Below are 14586 nucleotides of genomic sequence, written 5' to 3' on the forward strand. Positions count from 1 at the left end.
TATGTTCTTCAATATTCTTCAGCAATGATGACATAAGCTTATCTAATATGCATTCATTTCACAGCAATATGTTATTATGAATAGGGAAACTGTTTTAAATGGTTATGACATGAACTATTATTATTATTATTTAGTATTTGTTTACTCTTTGTTTTTGTTTCTTGGATCTCTTACGTACAGTCATGCATGGTGCAATTTCAATGCCAGTTGAGCATGTGACAAACAAACTTTGAACTTCAAATGTTTGTGGTATTCCCCCCTTTTCCTTGAACAATCAAGGTGTCACGAGCTCTTGTAAGTTTAATTTTAGCTTCTGAATGACATTTTGTCCACTTTTGAGCAACAACCATGCCATCAATAACAAATACACATAAGATTTAAGGGAATTTTTAGCACTCTAAGGTAAAATATTACCTGTTGTGACGTATATCAGAGGAAAAACGGCTCCTCGAAAGAGAAAAATGTAGGGCGGGACTTGATTTTGGATGGTTGTGGTTTGCTATTGGTCGATCTCATGTGAGTGACAGGTTGCCCCGCCCTCACGTCAGTAAACATGTCATCAGAGAAGAGAGACCATAAAAATAATGATCTGCACGGATTAATAATTTATAATAAATATTGCAATATTCCATTAAAACAAGAATTGTCTGTTTTCATTTCATGGTGACTTTAACTATATGAAATTCTCACTATTTGTTAACTATTAACTATGACATTTTCCCCAATAAACTCTTAATTACTGCTTATTAATAGTTAGTAAGGTAGTTAAGTTTACTTATTGAGTAGGAATATGGGATGCAGAATAAGGCATTAATATGTGCATTATAAATACAGCAAATATCCTAGTAATATGCAAGCTAATAAGCAACTATTAATACTGAGAATTAGACCCTAAACTAAAGTGTTACCAAAATTGGATAGTTTACTAATCACATTTCTTCACAATCTCTTCATTTTCTCCTTAGAAATGTCTCACGGCTCCAATATGTCACTTATTCAGGTCAGTGTTGGACATTTATTAAAGTTTTTTTTCATTGATATTTGTGTGTTACTGGAAAACACAAATAAAGTGACTAATAAACCAAGGTGAATGATGAACAAGTAATTCTTAGAGACCAGCAAGTTGTACGTGTCTGAGAATGAATCAGGTTGGCAAATGCCTCCATTTACATAATCGTGAAAAATCATGTGACAACAGAACTGTGAACTGGAGCCAAATCACAGATGAGAGTAACTGGTCTTCCCCTCTGATCTCTCATCAGCTGTATGTGCCAATTAGTTTACATGAGTAACTACACACACCACAGCCAATGAATCCGGTTCAAACCGTATCACACAAGCTGCCTATGATGACATGATTGTTTTCAATTGCAATAGCTGAAATAAAAAAGAATTGTATGAAGTGTTTTGGTAATTGTAGTATATTTTGGATGTGAAATTTACTGCTGTGCCAAGCTGAAGTTGGTTAGGAGTACTGTTTGAAGAGTTTTGAAAAAGTGACTTATGTATTAAGAAATGGGTTGATTGTAAAAGAAAAACTGTACATGTATAACTGTCAATATGACTGAATATTTCTATTCTGTAAGATAGATAGATAGATAGATAGATAGCGGTTAGTAAACTGTTGTCTCTTGTATGCTGCCCCCTAGTGAACATTTATATATCTACACTGAATAAATATCAACAATGTAATGAGAGATTTCGGGGTTCAAAACAGAAAGTAATAGTGTATTTGATCTCCCAGGGGAAATTTTTCATTACATTTAAACTAAACAACATCTCAAACACAAAAACAAACCTCTCCAATGACAGCCCTTTTGTTGAAATCTCAGTGACGTCTCTTCACTCATCCTCCTCCCCATGGTAAATCCCTGTGCTAAATCAATTTGAAAACATGCTTGTTCCCACTGAGCTTGTTTCCCTCGCCTGTTTACGATGGCCAAACGTCAAGTTTGAGAACGCGACTGGTTTGTTATGGCTCACGATCGAGTTTATTTGTACTGCTGGGATGGACAGTTCGCGGTCATGTTTGTTTTACAGGGCTTCTGTTTCTGTTCTGTTACTATTACCCATCAGCCAGTGCATCTATGCTATATACTTATGTTTGGATGTGTGTGTGGGAATGGCAGTCTGCTTGAGCGGTTGAGTTTGGGTGTGACTGCAGGGGAACAATGCATGTATATTTCCAGAAATGAATGAAGACAAAGACATGAGACTGTGTGATAGTGGATCAAATAGCTGGCGGTTATAAAAGATGAATGAATGTTGGTATATGAACACAGACACCGACCGCCTTGTTTCATCCTGTCACTTCATCATCATCATCACATGACTCATTGTTATATTCCTATCCTGTCACTGAACTGGATTGATCTGGCAGGTACCGGTTACATTCTCCAAGTTTATTAGCAGTATAATCCATGTGGTTTGCCAGTTGTTGTTGTTGTTGTTGTTGTTGTTGTTTTCATTTTCAAAGTACACAAAGTTCTATTAGGTTCTAGCCTCAGTTTTAAAGTACACACACACACACACACACACACACACACACACACACACACACATATATATATATATATATATATAATGGAGGCCAGCTAGTAGTTGCTGTGCGAGTAACCCTCACTTCTCTGATCTCAAGAGATCCTCTAGCAACTGATGGTAGAAGTTGCAGCCTTTAGCCTCCTTGTTAGAGCGTCCGACTCCCAAGCCTGAGACCCAGGTTCGAGGCCCGCTCAGAGCAGGCCGAGTAGGACCTGGGTGAGGGGTTACATATATATAATGAGAAATTTCTTAAATGATTACATAATACCTTCATGTTTAATGAGTTTACTTATATTTTAATATAATTAATATTATATTTTTCTAGTGATCAAGTATGTTTATGAGCTGTTTAATTCATAACATTTAATTTACATTTAACATGAATTAAAACTTAATTAATTAAAATGATCACATGATGGAACCCTTAAAAGGTTCTTTATGAAGCATCTGACAGAACACTTTAAGGTTCTGTATAGAACCTTTTCTTTTTTTGTGACTAACATGATTTTTTTTTTTTTTTTTTTGGGATACAATATTGCCAAAATATCAATAAGGTGCCATTAATAGAATAATAATAAAAATGAATCAATATTAATATTAAATAGAATAGTGTAAAATAAACATTCAACAAGATATTATTAGGGCTGTCAATTCAATCTTTTGATATAGAGGAGAAGAAACAGGTTTTTATGCAATGCCTATTTCTTCATGCAAATCTGTCAATGAATTTGGTCAAATGTCACTTCCTGTCAGTCTCACATAGATTGTTAAGGTGGAATATCTGTTGCTTCTGTAAACAACATGTTTCATGTTTTATGTTTGGTGTCAAAACAGAAATGTAAGAAACTCATTATTGTTGTATTTACTATACACAGAACAGAATCTAAATAAAGATCAAAGCAGCTAAATACTGATCTTTTTTTAACAATATATGTGTGTGTGTGTGTATATATATATATATATATATATGTATATATATATGTATATATATATCCAGCTCTCTGAAATACTGTCTTCTCACATATAAAATAATGTCAACACTATCAATATTTTATGGTCCTTTATTGATACAGTGCAGTCAGCTGGTCATTAGCACAAAATAAACACTTCAGGGTGATAAAAAGAGTAATCACCCTGCTTGGGGTGATTTTATTATTGTTTTGTAATAATGACTGCACATTATGCCTTACTCAATATGCATACTGAACATTTGTATTTATATAATTGTATATGTATTATACTGTAAGTATTTTATATTTTTATATATTTTTAGATGTAAATCATACATTCTTATGAATCAATATGTGTATTTTTTTTTAAAAATGTCACTAAAATTATATATGCTTTGAAACACTGAGCATTGAAAAACACATTAAAACTTTTAATTAAGATAATTAATAATAAGAACCATTTTTCTTTTTCAAGCATTAATACTCCAAAACACTTTAATCAATATTAAGCAGGGTTTTCCTCACAGTCCTGATTGTGACATAAGGAATTGGGATGCTCTGAGATGACCTATGATTTTCACTCAGCCAAGACACCTCTTCCTGTCTATTGGTTTGTTGACAGGATGTCATGTGACTTTCAAATCCGGCCAAAAACAGCTCTGCTTCATATTCTCCCAAAAGACTACGTGTCATGCGATGGAGGCCCAGACACCTTTACACACAGAGCGCTACCTTTAGAAACATGTGTCTATCTGCCCTTCCTGTCACATGGCTGCGACCAAAGCACAACCCACGACTCTTCCTGTGATCTCTTCACTTATCACTTTTCTGTTTCATTAGAATATTAATCAGCTTCTATAGTTGAGAAGGACATATATGAGCATGTTTTTGTGTTCAGGTAGAATTATTCTGCAAGCTAAATATCATTTCATGCTGCTTTGGTTGGTGCAGGTGCAGTGCATGGTTGCCCTTTTGGCTCGATTTAGGCTTCTTTTGGGAACTGGATATGGAGGTGGCCCAGCTGCATGGAAGACTTCATTACTGTTAATGTTGCTTTTCTCAAGGCATTGTGGGAAACTTGATCCCTGAATCCACTGTTACACAGGAGGGATGGGGCTCATCTTTACTGACTCCACTCTTCTATCTTTCTCCCATTTTCAGACTTTCTACTTTTTTAATTAATTTCCTCTTTTGGGCTGCCACAGTGTCATGTGATCTACCTGACTCAATGAAATTACATGACTCCTTTGGCTGGGGATCTCTCAGACTTCAACAACTTCAGTGACTAGAAAAAGTATAAAAAAAAAAAAAAAAAATATATATATATATATATATATATATATAAAATATTTTTTATACTTTTTCTAGTATATACACAGCCAACTCCCTTGCGCATTTTCCTAGGGAAATTACTGTCAATTGGAAAGCGCTTGTTGTTCCTGTGAACTTTCAGATAAATTCAGAGTTGGCATCCTGACAGTATAACATGCCTGTGAATGTTTTTAATTCTGCTGTGATAAGTACTCTGGGTCAAAGGACTTTACACAGGAAGTGTTGGAATTCTTTTGGAGGCGTGTCGATGCTGACAGGCAAGGACACAGGCCTCAGATTGTGGGATAAGGGGGTTATCCGGTAGGCCCTTTCAGCTTTTTCCTCTGTGATGAAACTCGGAATTGTAACATTTATGCAACAACTGTCCAAACATTGAACCTTTATAGCAAAATCCACTAACTGCGCCACGTGTTCATACAGTCAGTGTGATTCTGTACAATGACAGCTGAGCTAATCGCAGATTTTTAGGGGGTTAGGATAAAAGGCAGGTGACTGAAGCCCCTTAATTAGGGTCTATAACCACCATGGTTTATACAGCTACCTAAGAAGGCAAAATGTGCAGTAATGAGGGTTAATTTGACCTCCACTGAGATAAATCTGCAAACTCTTCTAAAAGCAGTTCACATGAGAGCACTCGAGTCCATTAAACATTAAATGGGATTTTTTTTTTTTTTTTTTTTTTTACATAACTATCATGAGAATAATGTCACTATGCATAAATAAATATTTTTGCCTGCTTATTCTTGGGGACAAAAAGAAGCGCTTTAGATCAATTCAAATTCACCCGAAAGCATTTGTGTTTTATTTATTTTTTTGCATGCCATCAAATAATTTGTCCGCTTTGTATTCGCATGCATTAAATCTTAAACATATTAATCTCTCTCATTATTACAGTTATCCATATATCCATATATGTTTTGGTGTGAGCTTTTAAAAACGTACAAAAAATATTAAGGTAAAATTACATAAAAAACCAAAAAATTTTACTGCAGAAGGCCTATGCATTTTTACTCTACGTAAAAGCCTTTTAAAATATAATTGTATCGTATACGTAACTGTAACTTAAAGTTAACAAATTAACACGTTTTTTTAAATTGTAGAATTTTTATATTATTATTATTTATTATTTTTTTTTTTACAGTGTATCTTGTACACGCGCTGTAATGAATGACTACGCAACATTCCCTGACCGTGCGCCCCTCCCTGCCGCTGAGCTCACGGCGCATGCGCACAGCGCTGTCAGGGCACGGCACACACACAGCGACAGTATGGCGGCGGGCTGCTGCTGGAGGGATGCTGCTGTCGCCGCTGCCTTCACAATGTGATCGGAATATCGTCTGCCAGCGGAAAGACTACAGTCACCCCCGAGGCCTGTCGCCGTGATCTCGATAAGATGACCAGGCTCGCCGATTACTTCGTGGTAGTCGGCTACGATCTCGATAAGAGAGGTAAGAGAGAGAGACACACAGCAAGCGATTCTTCCTCCTCCTCTTCCCCTCCTCCTCCTCCTGATCTGTTAGATTGGAGTGTATTAGTCGCGGTTTATTCACGGTAAACACACAGCAGAAGGCGGAGGGAGAGGGACGCTGTCCCGACACAGCTGATTCCGGCCTGGGATGGGCGAGTTACTATCAGCCGCGGATGTCCCAGGCCTCTGGATCTTTACTCCCGAACTCAAAAGCCGAACCCGACCGAAGTTGCACGAAGACTGGACTGTCTATATGCCCTTTTACACGATTCATGATAAGAAGTTTGCCAGCGGGTACTATTTTGTTGTTTTGCCAGGGTGTGACTGATCTAACACGGATTTATCTGCGTAACCTTTGCCACTTGTGTTTGTCATGTAACAGCCTGTTATGTTATGCGTCTGTAGAGTTAAATAGAAATGCAAAAGCTGCTCCAGTTCATCCCTAAGACATGTCAACAAACATCAACAACATGGAGCATGGCACAGACGCTTTTGGTTGTGTGTCTAAACCTAATAGGTTGCATACCTAGACAGCGTGCTTGGGCACCTGTGATGCACAAAGTGCTGTCTTGTTAGGCAACAGACTAGGTTTTGAGACAGCCTTAGTTTTAGTACTGTTTCAGCTTGCATTATTAAAGGAACATACCCTCATAAAAGTGGAAAATGTGTCAGGATTTTGTCCTGAATTTGTATGGCATTAATAGTTTTGCAAAATGCAAAAGGAGACATTTGAAAGAATGTCCTGGTTGGACTAAGTGATGGCAATGAATTGTGATTGAAAATGTCAAGAATCCAAAAAGAAGTAAACTCACATCATAAAAAGTGGTCCACATTATTTGTGGGCCATATTGCGATAAGTTATACGATAACTTTGCATGAGGAAAAGACCCAGATGTTATTTCTTTTTGCATCCTTTGACATGACATCTTCAAGTCACAATCCGTTGTGAAAGAGTCACCAGGACGTTTTGCAAAATTTCTTCTTTTGTGTTCCACATAAGGCTGTCAAATGGTTTTGAAACAACATGAGGAAACAACATATTTTCAAAATATCTTCTTTGGGTTCCACAGAAAAAAGAAAGTCGTACATACTTATATTAATTTGAATGAATATAGTGAGTTTTGAGTATCTGTGAAATCCTCTGTTTTTAGTGTGTTTTGTTATCGGGAGGTTGAGTGTTTTGGTTAGTGGCCTAGATTCGTGCCATATAATGGTCCTGGTGAGCATGCATAATTTACCAACACTCATCTGAAGAAAGCAAGTTGCTGGAAACTCGCATCAAACCTTTGAAACCTTTATTTAGAGAGCTGCCTCTGTGCATGTCTTCTTCCTTATTTATGAAGCACACACACATGTTGAGACCCCTTTTTAACGACAATATCAGGGGCTCGCGAGACGAATATGCATGTTAAATTGCATGCTGTGTGCAGTGGCCCGCTTCAAGATTTGTTCGGTACAGATAGTTCTTTGGTTTTTGTTACTCGTGAGATGCAGCTATTCGTATGTGGCCGTACGCTTAGTCTGGCAGGATGTTGAAAGGCTGCATGCTCTGCATAATGTCTTCCTTTCCTGTTTCTAGTCTGCTGCTGCGTTTCAGCATCTGGTAAGCAGACCTTCACGTTACAGTAAAGGTGTGTGGAGAGAAAAAAACTGAGCTCTCCTGAAGTCTGGCATTTGCTCTTTTTATGTCCAATGACATCCAAGAATAAATACACATGAAATGCTAAAAATAACATTAAAGTAGAGCAGCAATCATTCATGTTGTAGCATGCAATGCAAACTAAATCAGATTGAATGGTCCTGATTGAGCTGCTTCATGTGCAGACGTGTGACGTTATAATGATGTGCTGTCGTGGAAGTGGTTTGACATCACATTCAAGAGTCAGATCTGTGAGGACTCGGCGTGTGAAAGTGTTGCTACATGTTTCCCATCTGTTGACACTTGACATTGTCTCACAAGTTAAGTTACTTTTAAATATGTAAAACAATGCTTAGCAGTTAGCAGACATGCTCTTACAAGTTGAGCCTTGGTGCTCATGAGGGAAATTTGAGTTTGAACCTCGCTTGCAACATCTGATCCTGTTTCTTCTTTTTTCCTCGCAACTTTCTGTCTTTTGTTTGTTGTACCCATATAAAAAGTGGAAAGAAGTAAGCTTAAACGGATTGTTCAACCAAAAATCACTCCCAACATGTATGACTTTTCTTCTGCAGAACCCAAAGGAGGTATTTTGAAAAGTGTTTTTGTTTTGGTCCATGCAATTAAAGTCAATGGGGTCCGAAACCCCATTGGAACCCATTGACTGTCATTGTATTCAAATGGTTTTAAAACAAATATGGGGTTGTAAAATAATTTTTTTTGCCAAAAGCGCATTTTTTAAAATAAATTCTTTGTGTTCCACAGAAAAAAGAATGTCATGTAGGTTTGGAACGACCCCCATAATTTTATGTTCGCTCAAGAGGTTTGGAGTGAATTTTGGGTGAACTATCCCTTAGCTAAGTCCTGTTATATTTATGTCTACCTGACACATGTCTCTGAGAGGTATCACATCTCTGAAACCATGTAGTGAATGTGAACCTGGACATGGTTCAAGGGATTTTTATGAAGTGCTGTTGAAGTGGTGCCTACTTAACACCCAGAGGGCTGGCGCTCTTAAATGAGATAACCTCTCTCAGTGTTTTGTTTACCAGTGCAGAACATGTCCAACTGTCCCCGTTTCGGGCCCTTTGCCTTAGTCTCCATCAGTCTCCATCAGTCATATAGCCCATGGTATCAAGTTTCTTCCATCCCTAAATCGCCTATTTTTGAGCCAGAATGACTGCATCAGTTGGAGGGCAGTGAGCTGTCAGGGTGGAGTCGCCCAGCGTCTGTTGTGAAACTGTGCAACGCCACTCGTCCGCTTGATTTTCAGACCCTGCGAGGAGAACGGCGGTGAATAGGATTCTCTGGACGAGGGGCTTTCTGTTTAAAAACAGGAAATGGGAGTTGAGGCTCTAGGGAGAAGACATGATTGAGTGAGAATCCAGATTGTCCATGGCGTGCAGAGTGAGAAAATGGAGGTCCAGAGTTTGGGGTGGGCTTCCCTAGAAGTGGACATCCATGAAAATGTCTTTTGGGGTTCGGCGTACAGCCCCCCTTCCTCTCCCCCCTCTCGCGGCCCTCTTTCTATTGCTCTCTCTTGTCGCTTTTTCTTGGGAGGAGCCCGGCTGAAAACAGAGAGGCCCTAAACAAAAGAGGAGAGCGTTTGTTCTGTTGCACACTCATTGTGAGAGTTGTCTCTGGCTCTGCCAGTCTGTTTTCTTGTTTAACCCCTGCGTGCTGTTGAGAGTATATGTTAAAATGATTGTCTGCAGTATGATGAGCTACATTTTTAACTTAGAACCAGTCATCTAAAATAATTCTATGTAAAACTAGATTTTGTAAAAAATTACGTTGCTGCCTCGAAACAATGGTGTTGTCCAGTAATCTGGTTCTTGAATCAAAACACTCATCACAACTAGTTTATTACGATTACAGGACAAATGACTCGATTCAATTTAGCAAATCAAACACACACAGCTTACAATTATCTGAGACACTTAAAGGGTTAATTCACCCAAAAATGAAAATTCTGTCATCATTTACTCACTCTAAAGTTGTTCCAAACCTGTATGAATGAATCTTCTGCTGAACACAAAAGAAGATATTTTGAAGAGTATTGGTAACCAAACAGTTGATGGGCCCCATCACTTTGGAAGTCACTGGGGCCCATCAACTGTTTGGTTACCAATACTCTTCAAAATATCTTCTTTCAGCTAAGTGTTCGGAGTGGCTTTTAGTGCATTTCTGTGTGGTTTCTATGGTGTTCTGTGTGGTTTTATGAAGTACTACAGCATTTATTATACATGATATATCAATGCATATCATTAGTTTTTTTTTATTCATGTGCCTTCGTAATCTTTATTCAAAATAACTTCCCTGCCTGCAGCGACATCTCTCTTCTCTGATAATGTATTTACTGGTGAGAGGGCGGGGCACTCTCACCACCTGTTTCCACTGTCATAAAAACGGGCTGATGACTTCCTTGTTCTATGAAGTCCCTCCTTCAGAAATACATAACGAGTTCTGATTGTGCCAGCGGTTCCTGTGTTGTGATTCGACAACAGTTTAGCGCTCCTTGCCCGGAAAGGTCACGCCTCTTACCATAACGTGGAGATGCACGCGCTCAGTGTTATTGTAAACATGTCTTTAATTTTACCCTATCAATTTGAGCCGGAATCAGACCCGGTGGTTGGACTGCGGGATGAAAATAACAGCGTTTCGACGACATGGCGACAAACACACTCTACAAACGCAACTCTTGTGTATTCCTGTGGGCGGAGGTTAGTCAAAAAACTGTTTTAGTGACGTCATTAAAGAAGGAAGTAGAGGGATGTAGTCCAAACTGGCCGTTCGATGTAGGCGACTTCTGTTAAATAAAATATCTCGCTTGGCATTGAACTTTGAGCTTTAACATTTTACAGATTTTATTTATACTCTAACAACAACATTACACACTAACTAAAGTTTAAAACATGGGATCACGAAGAACGGGACCTTTAAGACAAGTCATTTCACTTGGCAGCCATCTTTGAAACGCCTCTCGGGCATGCAAGTGCAGCTCCTGTCTCTTTGAATGGAGAAACATGAAATTCTCCAAAGCTGCTTGCCAAATTTTCGATTAAATATCATATTTGTAATCACCAACGAAATCTGAGAACTGTCTTATAAATTTTCTTTCTAAACTCTTGATTCTTGACAAAAAAACGTTATTTTTCAGGGTGGATCAAGCTAATGTGGATGCGGCATCCTAAGTAGGGCTGCACGATTAATCGCATGCTATTCTCACGCGCATTTCGTCAGTAAAGCCGGTTCCCTGATTACCGCAAAATCGCCATCACCTGTTTTTAAACGCAGCGCCTTTTAATAGACGGAGCCGTAGTTCACGGACAAGCCACGCAATATCGCGTTCATTATCGCAGGCGATTCATCTGCGATATGAACGCGATATTGCGTGGCTTTTCAGTGACCTACAGCCCTGTCTATTAAATGCCGCTTCATTTGAAAGCAGGTGATGGCGATTTAGCGGTAATCAGGGAACCGGCTTTACTGACGAAATGCGCGTGAGAATAGCATGCGATTAATCGTGCAGCCCTAATCCTAAGTGTGTGTCTCTATAGAAATCGCGTGTCTGACTGTTTCTATGGGAACCGGAGCTTCTAATGGCAGGTGCAGTGATGTGATGACTTAACCAATTGGTGATTGGCTCTTATTTAAAAGGCAGGACTTATTCCACCATATTGCACATTGCACTTTCTCCCATTCATAATAATAACGGTGCACCATCTTTCTATATATAAAGATTTTGGAGTAACAAGCCAAAGTGTGTGGAAAAAAAAAAAAAAAAGTTGGTCAAAAAGGGTGGCCTACCTTCAACAGATCTGCTCTCTGTCAGCCTTAGATAAATGCACTGACTCAGCCGGACGTCTAGAAATATTCACCAATAGAGTACAGATTCTTATTCATGAGGAAGAATAAGGCAGAAGGGGGCCATGGCGTGATACGCCGGCCGCTCTGTGTTACCATGACTCCCCAATTCTGGTCATCTGGCTTGACTATAAACGGCTCTGTGCCGAGGAAAGGGTGGCAGGGTCCGTGGATACAGAAGCCCGGTCCCCATGCCTGCAGCGTATGGCCGCAAAGCTCCGACGGCCAGCTGGTGGATGAATACTTCTCATTCATGTGGCAGCCGAGGGGCTAGAGGGCAATGGAGATTGCCCTCATTTTGAGAGACACGGGGGCTCAGTACACACACACACACACACACAAACACGCACTCATTTTCCATCTCTAAATGTACTGCACTGTAGACATTTGATTGTATGCATATGCACAGTACCATACTGTGTAGACAAAATCATGTAAATACATTTGAAACTCCTAGGCGTTAAGTTTCATTATGAATGTGGTTAACTCACATGATACAGCGTTGGGCTGCTGTCCCAGGGCCCGTGTAATGGAACTGTCACATGCCTCATTGGGCCAGTACTGCATTGTCATCTTATATTCGTTGATCTTGTACACGTGCTTTCTTATGCTGTGCAATCCCAAACATTTGGTTTGGTGTGACGCTTTGGATGTTGTTGCAATTTAAAACTCATGTAGCTGGCCAACATAGACGTGGTTTTGTCGAAATTGTGAGAGGGACTTGGATGAATAAGACTTGGATGAATAAGTTTAGAATAAGTTGAAAGTGTTTTTTGAACTCTCTATTTGTCCAATTATGCTGCAAAAACGTACTGTTCAGCTTTGGGTTTTTCTTTACACGCATACACAGACACACAATAATTAGATCTGGTAATGGAACACAGTAAGCAGTGACTAGTTAATAGCTGTTTGTATGCTTCATATTCAGAGGTCTTGTGGGTCAATGAGCAGTCTCTACTGGAGGGACATGGAGGTCAGGGCGGGAAGGGGGAGCGAGCTCTCCGTGGCCGCAAACCTTTCATGGTCTTCCCTGGTATTTTGGGAATGTGGCCCTCTCCTCCTCCCAAACCCCTCGGGTGGAGACTGAAAATCTTCTTCTTCACATGCCTATGGGGCTGCGGGAAGTAATTCTTTTAAATCCTCTTTTTTTCATTGCTGACCCACTGGATTATATTTAGGGGTCTTTGGCATTGTGGCTGTTGGGATTCAGACACGGAGGAGTGAATTATAGTCTGGCGTCCCACTCTTTCTGTCTTAATCTTGGTTTCAGCTGCAGCCCACCCATTGGTAGAGAGTGCAGTGAAGCCGATTGGTCCATAGCTGAAAATAAAAAGTGCAGAAAAACGGATCTGATTGGTTGGCTTGGTGTAAGTGAAGCTTAATGCTCTGGTGTGGTTAGCAGGATTTTCACCATCTCTTTTGGGGGGTTTCCCTTCTTCAGAGGTCGTTTTGGTTCATCAAATTTCAGGATATAATTTTTGTAAAAACTTAATTTATTCATTCACTCATTTATTAATTCGTTGATTTATATGTTTAAAAATAAAACTAATAATTGTCATTATTATTAACAATAATGTTTTTGTTTTTATATTATTTTTAATAATAAAATAATACACAAAGTATTAAAGTAGTAAATAAATATTATGAATTAATGCAAAATTATTAATTGTTTTTTTTTTATTCAATATTGTAGTTATTGTTTATTTGTGTTTTATTTGAACCGCTTGCTTTACTCACATCAGCGAGGGTTAGACTATAGTTTTTGCAATTTAATTTAAGCCATTATGTGGCAGTTTATTATAAAGTCCACTGTTTAATTTACTTGCCAATGTCAGTTTCTCCATTGGGCGCTTGGCTTGTGTTAATTTTTTTTCTCCGTTTTTGAGTCATTTGTTATTGTTTTGCCATTATTACACATTTCTGAGTCATCTTACATAGACATGAATCATTTATACAGCAAGAGAGGCAGTACTTTTGAGTGTTAGGTTAAAAGCATGAGAAGCCTCACAGATAGAGGCAATGACAAAATAACCTTGCAAAGTCAATGTCAGTTGAAAAAAAAGATTGTTTAATCTGTGATGTTTTTAACAATATCATCTGTGTCCTGCTGTCAATTGAAATGGCATCTTTATAGTATTGCACTTACAATGGAAGTCTATGGGTCGAGACGTTTCAAAGCAGAAATGTGAAGCGACACAGTCGAGACGAGTTGAAAAATTCAATATTTTGTCTGTCATTGTAATTCAAAACTTTGCATTGTCACACTAGTCTCAGCTGATCATTTGTAATGTTTTGTGGCTAAAATTTTAAAACAGTGTGTGTGTTATGCAATACCTTGCCCCAGAGAATTTCATTCTAAGTGCAATGTTTTCTTTTTCACAAACTGACTGGTATGTTAAAATTGTTTCTCGTCCTAATTGACAGCATGCCATAGATGCTTTCTCACAGAATGTGTTGTTGCCGTGTGGGAGGATCGTGAGACATCAAACGTCTACTCTTAACTGTTGCTATATTTCTATGTGTATTCCCTGAATTCCCTGTGCTAATAATTTCTTCACTCAATCTAAACACCAGTCACAGCCTCGTGTCTTCTGGCTGCCTCTTTCCTGGCCTTGCCGGAGAAAAACTAACTAACCCTGATGCTAATTTCACTACTACTTTCCATATGATTTCCAAACCTTGTTGGAAGGCTTGGAATTTCTGCTGAGGTGGAATGCCTATCCAATGACGTCAGCATTATGTAAGCAGGAGTCCAAGTGCGTTCTTTTAGTTTGCTTTTCGCATTTCATGCA

At 38.8% G+C, this 14586-nt stretch overlaps 1 protein-coding gene across 5 annotated transcripts in view; it reads left to right on the forward strand.

Annotated features, from left to right (window-relative positions):
• The first annotated feature begins 6011 nt into the window (after positions 1–6011).
• The window catches only part of sbf1 (SET binding factor 1), a 70195-nt gene continuing 61620 nt past the window's right edge, over positions 6012–14586 (forward strand). For 4 of the 5 annotated variants that reach the window (XM_048154837.1, XM_048154840.1, XM_048154838.1 and 1 more), the window contains exon 1: positions 6012–6271. In XM_048154837.1, the coding sequence (XP_048010794.1) occupies positions 6217–6271 (55 nt within the window). In that variant the 5' untranslated portion in view covers positions 6012–6216. The remainder of the gene's footprint in view (positions 6272–14586) is intronic. The other variant, XM_048154841.1, reaches the window with a different exon arrangement.

This window comes from Megalobrama amblycephala, linkage group LG14, assembly GCF_018812025.1.
Source record: "Megalobrama amblycephala isolate DHTTF-2021 linkage group LG14, ASM1881202v1, whole genome shotgun sequence".
NCBI classification, from domain to species: domain Eukaryota; kingdom Metazoa; phylum Chordata; class Actinopteri; order Cypriniformes; family Xenocyprididae; genus Megalobrama; species Megalobrama amblycephala.